At 26.3% G+C, this 3,454-nt stretch overlaps 1 protein-coding gene across 1 annotated transcript in view; it reads right to left on the reverse strand.

The window, feature by feature from the left end:
* Positions 1–582: 582 nt before the first annotated feature.
* LOC108695163 (odorant receptor 7a-like) overlaps positions 583–3,454 on the reverse strand; it is a 4,618-nt gene continuing 1,746 nt past the window's right edge. The window contains exon 5 of the mRNA XM_018204924.1: positions 583–636. Within this exon, the coding sequence (XP_018060413.1) occupies positions 583–636 (54 nt within the window). The remainder of the gene's footprint in view (positions 637–3,454) is intronic.

The raw sequence follows: 3,454 nt of genomic DNA on the forward strand, positions 1-3,454 counted from the left end.
GTATTAATATAAGATATATAAAATATCTCATAAATCAGTTATTTTGTGATAACTATACCTTGTATTTTTTATGTAAGATTTATTTAAATTGATTTATTTAAACAAACTTTTTTTTGTTAAATAAAAGTAAAAGTAATTTCAAAATCCAAATTACAGAAGTATTTCCATCTAGAACAGAAATGTTACAAAAATTATAATTTTAATTATAAAATATCGTTTCAAAATGAAAAAATCTTATTTAAAACTTTATTTTTATTAAATATATAAGTTTTTTTAATATTTGTGCAATTATTGAATTAATCATAACATAAATTCATTATTTAAAATTAAATAGTTAACACGATTAGCTTTACATTTTAGGAGAAAGATGGATATTTATAGACTACGTTTCAGATTACAAAATTTAATTTCAGATTTCATCTTGCATCATTTAATAAAATTTAATTAATTTTTATCGAATTTTGCACTGAAATCTATAATTTATTTTATATTTGATATTAATACTCGCATAGTTATTTTTTTAATAAATAATTAAAATGTCAAAGTAAATAATATCAAAAAGAATTCAAATATATCTTACTTTTAATTTCTCGTTGTATGTAAGACGGATATATAGCCAACTGACGTTTTTACTAACTGAAAAACATTTTTAAAAACATAATTAGTATATAATAGTACGACAAAAATTGATTTTTTTTCCCATAAAAAAATCAAAGAGAAGTAGATGTAAAAAAAATACGTGTCTGGGCATTTTACTAGGTCAAGTTGTTAACATTTTTTAAGTATCATCAAATATCAAATCTTTTTATAATACTGTACAGCACAGATTTCCTGCCATAAAAAATTCAAAGAGATTCTGAAAGTAGATGTTAGGAAAGCATATTTTACTTTTGTATGTATTAATATAAGATATATAAAATATCTCATAAATCAGTTATTTTGTGATAACTATACCTTGTATTTTTTATGTAAGATTTATTTAAATTGATTTATTTAAACAAACTTTTTGTTTAAACCCGTGTCTCGGTACTGATTTACTTCGACATTGTCGCGACCTAAATAAAGCGATGTAAACAGCAATCACAATCCAATTCATTCCCTGTTCTTATTCAGTTCGAACAGCTGTGGATTTAGTTGATGAAATTTTAAACTGTATATTTAAAACGAAATTAAAAGAAAGAAATATTAAAATAAACAATAATGCAATCCAAATCGAATAATTATTGTTGTTTATTTGCACCTCCAAGCCATGCGAAATATAACAAAAAAATATTGTGACGGCATTTGAAGCCTATTTTTATATGACGTATACACATATACCGAATATGTGGTATGTGCCGTTGTGTGTGCGATTATTGTTATCATTGTTTGCTCGGATGGGAAAATAAATCCCATAAAATTAAATTCGTTGCACCGACAATTTAGTTACGACGTACCGAACACACACCTGAATTATGCTATTTTTGCGCAATAAAATTGAAAATTTCTTTCCAATATTCGTGAAAAAATTTTACGTCGATGTAGAATCCATAATTCCGGCAAGAGTACGTTCTGCAAAATATCCGACTGCGCCAACAGAAACCGGAGGAAAAACAATCAAAATCATCACCTTCTATTTTAAGTGACATATTTTCTGAGCTCGAATTCGAATTTGTTGCAATATTAAGTGAATTGGGCTATAAAGCATTTTGTGACGCAAGCAAGACTTCAATGACATTGTTCATGACGTCAATTTATCAAAAGATGCAGCAGAAATAGTTACATCACGTCTGAAGCAATGGAATTTAGTTACTGATGATTTTAAAATAATGAGACTTCGTAAATGCGACAATTAAATTCGACAATTTTTATTTACAAAAGCTTCTGAAAAAACTTGACTTATTGTATTGACGTTGATGCATTGTTCAGAGAGATCGGTTATTCTCATGAGTCACAGAAATGGTCACGACTCTTTATCGATTTGTCAGTGACTAGTTTGAAAGTAGTCTTATATATATTGGAAACAAATATCCATCCGTTTCAATTGCTTACGCTACAAATATGCTAGAAAATTATGAAAGTATGAAGTTAATACTAAAACTGATCAATTACCGTCAGCATGAATGGAGAATTTGTTGCGATCTGAAAATTGTGGGATTACTGATTTGAAAAAGGATTCCAAACATTAATGTTTTTTGTGCGTTAGGGAAGGCCGTAAGATAGATCTACATTACACTAATTTCATATGAAATTTATGTACGAACTTCCAATTGGATCAGTTAAGCATCACGTTGCATTGGTTGATTCAAGGAAAATAATTTTGCCGCTTCATTAAACTCGATCTCATTCGTAATTTTGTTCGAGCATTTGATCCTTCTGATAAAGCCAGTTATTATTTATTTTAAAAAATTATTGCACACAATATTTCCAAAATTGTCCATAGTAAAAATCGAAGCAGGTAAATTGATTTCAACATTGCTTTTATCATTTCATTTATTTGATTATTTTAATTCTTATTTAAATTCTTATTCAGTTAATGATCTTATTCAGATATGTATGTATTTAATCGTCTAAATATATCAAAATTGGTAAAAAATAAAGACTTCTGTAAATTGTTGATTACAGTGGAAAAGCGAGCATGGAATGATTTGGTAGCCGTCATTGAAAATTTTCTTGGCAATAAAAAAGTCAACAATTATAAAAAATTGTTGCTGAAATGATTTTAGCTTTTCATGCAATGAAAGTTAAGTACATGTAAGTACATGTTGCTCAAAATACACTTCCTTCACCAATCATTTGGATTTTTTTTTCCATCAAATTTGGATGAATTCAGAATTTAAGTGAATTCAAATTTGAATGAACATGGTGAATGTTTTCACCAAGTCATTGCGATCATTGAGAAATGCTTCAAAGGAAAAGACATCAGACACATGCTTGGTGAATACTGTTGTCTATTGTTCGTGATAAAAAACCGAAATCAAATCAAACGACCAAAATTCTTATTATAATTAAAATTGTATTATTATTATTATTATTATACAAAAATTTGAAAATATATGAACAAAAATAATTCTCAATTGTTTTTTTTGTATTGTACTCATCGCATAATTTTACATGCAAAAACGCCAATTATTTAAAAGAAATTATTATATAATTTAAAACAATTGTAAAAAGCCAATATAAAATAAATAAATGGTAGCATAAAAAACATTAACGACTTGATTTGATAAAAATGCTGAGACACAAGTATTTTTTTTGCTTTCAAGTATTTTTTCTACTTTCAGAATCTGTTTAATTTTTTCACGGGAATGTGTGTTGTACTGTGTAATAATTCTAATAATTCTAATAATTCTAATAATTACTCGTAATTAATATTAAAATTTAATGCAGCAAACAAAGTTGAAATAAAATGAAAAATTGAAACTTTATATTGTAAAATGTAATACAAATCCCCGGGAAAAAATATTCTATATAT

This window comes from Atta colombica, unplaced genomic scaffold (genome assembly GCF_001594045.1).
Source record: "Atta colombica isolate Treedump-2 unplaced genomic scaffold, Acol1.0 scaffold126, whole genome shotgun sequence".
Lineage (NCBI taxonomy): Eukaryota > Metazoa > Arthropoda > Insecta > Hymenoptera > Formicidae > Atta > Atta colombica.